We start from the raw sequence: 1,179 nt of genomic DNA on the forward strand, positions 1-1,179 counted from the left end.
CAGAGATCCAAACCATTCCCTCCCCCAATGAAACTCTGCAAGGAAATGGTAGAAGGTATGGGAGGAAGTAAGAGTGAAGGTTACATCAAATTTAAAGAGCTATGTGTGACTGCTTACAATATTTTGAGAAAGTCGGCTCACTTGATTTTGAACATGTTTATTCTCATGATTGATGCCAATATTCGTGATTTGGAACATGGTGCAGGTATGGATCCTATTAGAAATATCATGAAAGTTCAGGAAAAGTTTAAACTTGACCTAAATGATCAAGAAGCAAACGTCTACATGCAAAGTATTATCAATGAAAGTGAAAAAGCTCTCTTCCCTCAACTCATGGAAAATATCCACAGATGGGCTCAATATTGGAGATCCTAAACAATACAATTTCTTTTATTTACCATGTTAAAGTGAAATTTCTTATTCAAATCGTATTGTTTTTGTTTTCGCATTCATTCCACAAAGCAATTTAATTGGAAATTTGAATAATAATGTCCCAACTTTGGCTTGCCTTTTGAATAAAAATCATTATTGAATTATTTTCATATAATATTAATTTTTATTTTTGAAATTGAAAAGAATTTTCTTATTGAGTGTGTACTGTATGGATGGAAGAACTTTTGAGAAGGAGACAAAAATTAGAGGACGAATTAAAGATTCTCCAACAAGAAATCTATCAATCGGAGGAGAATTACATTCAAGATACATGGCATAATGGTAATGCAATCAAAGGCTACGATGGCTATTTATCAAACAAATCATCACAGAGAGGAAAATCATCATCATCAGCTTCAACCTCTTCATCAACATACAAAATCAAGGAGAAGGACAGGATATTCTCAGATTCATCTCTATTTCTCAAGTTTGATAAGAAGGGACGTAGAGAGAGGGATACTTCATGTCTTTCCTATGGAAGAATTGAATTTGTTGATGAATCGTCTTTAATTTGGGATCCAGTTCCAATTAATATTCATCATTCAATGTCATCTTTTTCTATGAGTAATAATAATATTGTTAATAGTAGTGAAGAAGAGAATGTCATGCTAAATGGTGATCAAAGCCTTTCGGATCAACATTTAATGCCTCCACCACCAAAACAAATTAGAAATCAATTTTCTAACAAGTGAATATAACCGATAATAATTTAACAAGTGTGATATTACATGATCAGTTTTAAAGCTG

The 1,179-nt window shown here is 32.4% G+C and overlaps 2 protein-coding genes across 2 annotated transcripts; both read left to right on the forward strand.

The window, feature by feature from the left end:
• Positions 1-45: 45 nt before the first annotated feature.
• On the forward strand, positions 46-375 carry NAEGRDRAFT_76766 (uncharacterized protein; the record flags this gene model as incomplete). Its single annotated transcript, XM_002668275.1, has 1 exon — positions 46-375. The coding sequence occupies one exon, from the start codon at positions 46-48 to the stop codon at positions 373-375; it is 330 nt and encodes a 109-aa protein (XP_002668321.1).
• Positions 376-605: 230 nt separating this feature from the next.
• Positions 606-1,124, forward strand: NAEGRDRAFT_76767 (uncharacterized protein; the record flags this gene model as incomplete). Its single annotated transcript, XM_002668276.1, has 1 exon — positions 606-1,124. The coding sequence occupies one exon, from the start codon at positions 606-608 to the stop codon at positions 1,122-1,124; it is 519 nt and encodes a 172-aa protein (XP_002668322.1).
• Positions 1,125-1,179: the final 55 nt, after the last annotated feature.

This window comes from Naegleria gruberi (genome assembly GCF_000004985.1).
Source record: "Naegleria gruberi genomic scaffold NAEGRscaffold_419, whole genome shotgun sequence".
Classification (NCBI taxonomy): domain Eukaryota; phylum Heterolobosea; class Eutetramitea; order Acrasida; family Naegleriidae; genus Naegleria; species Naegleria gruberi.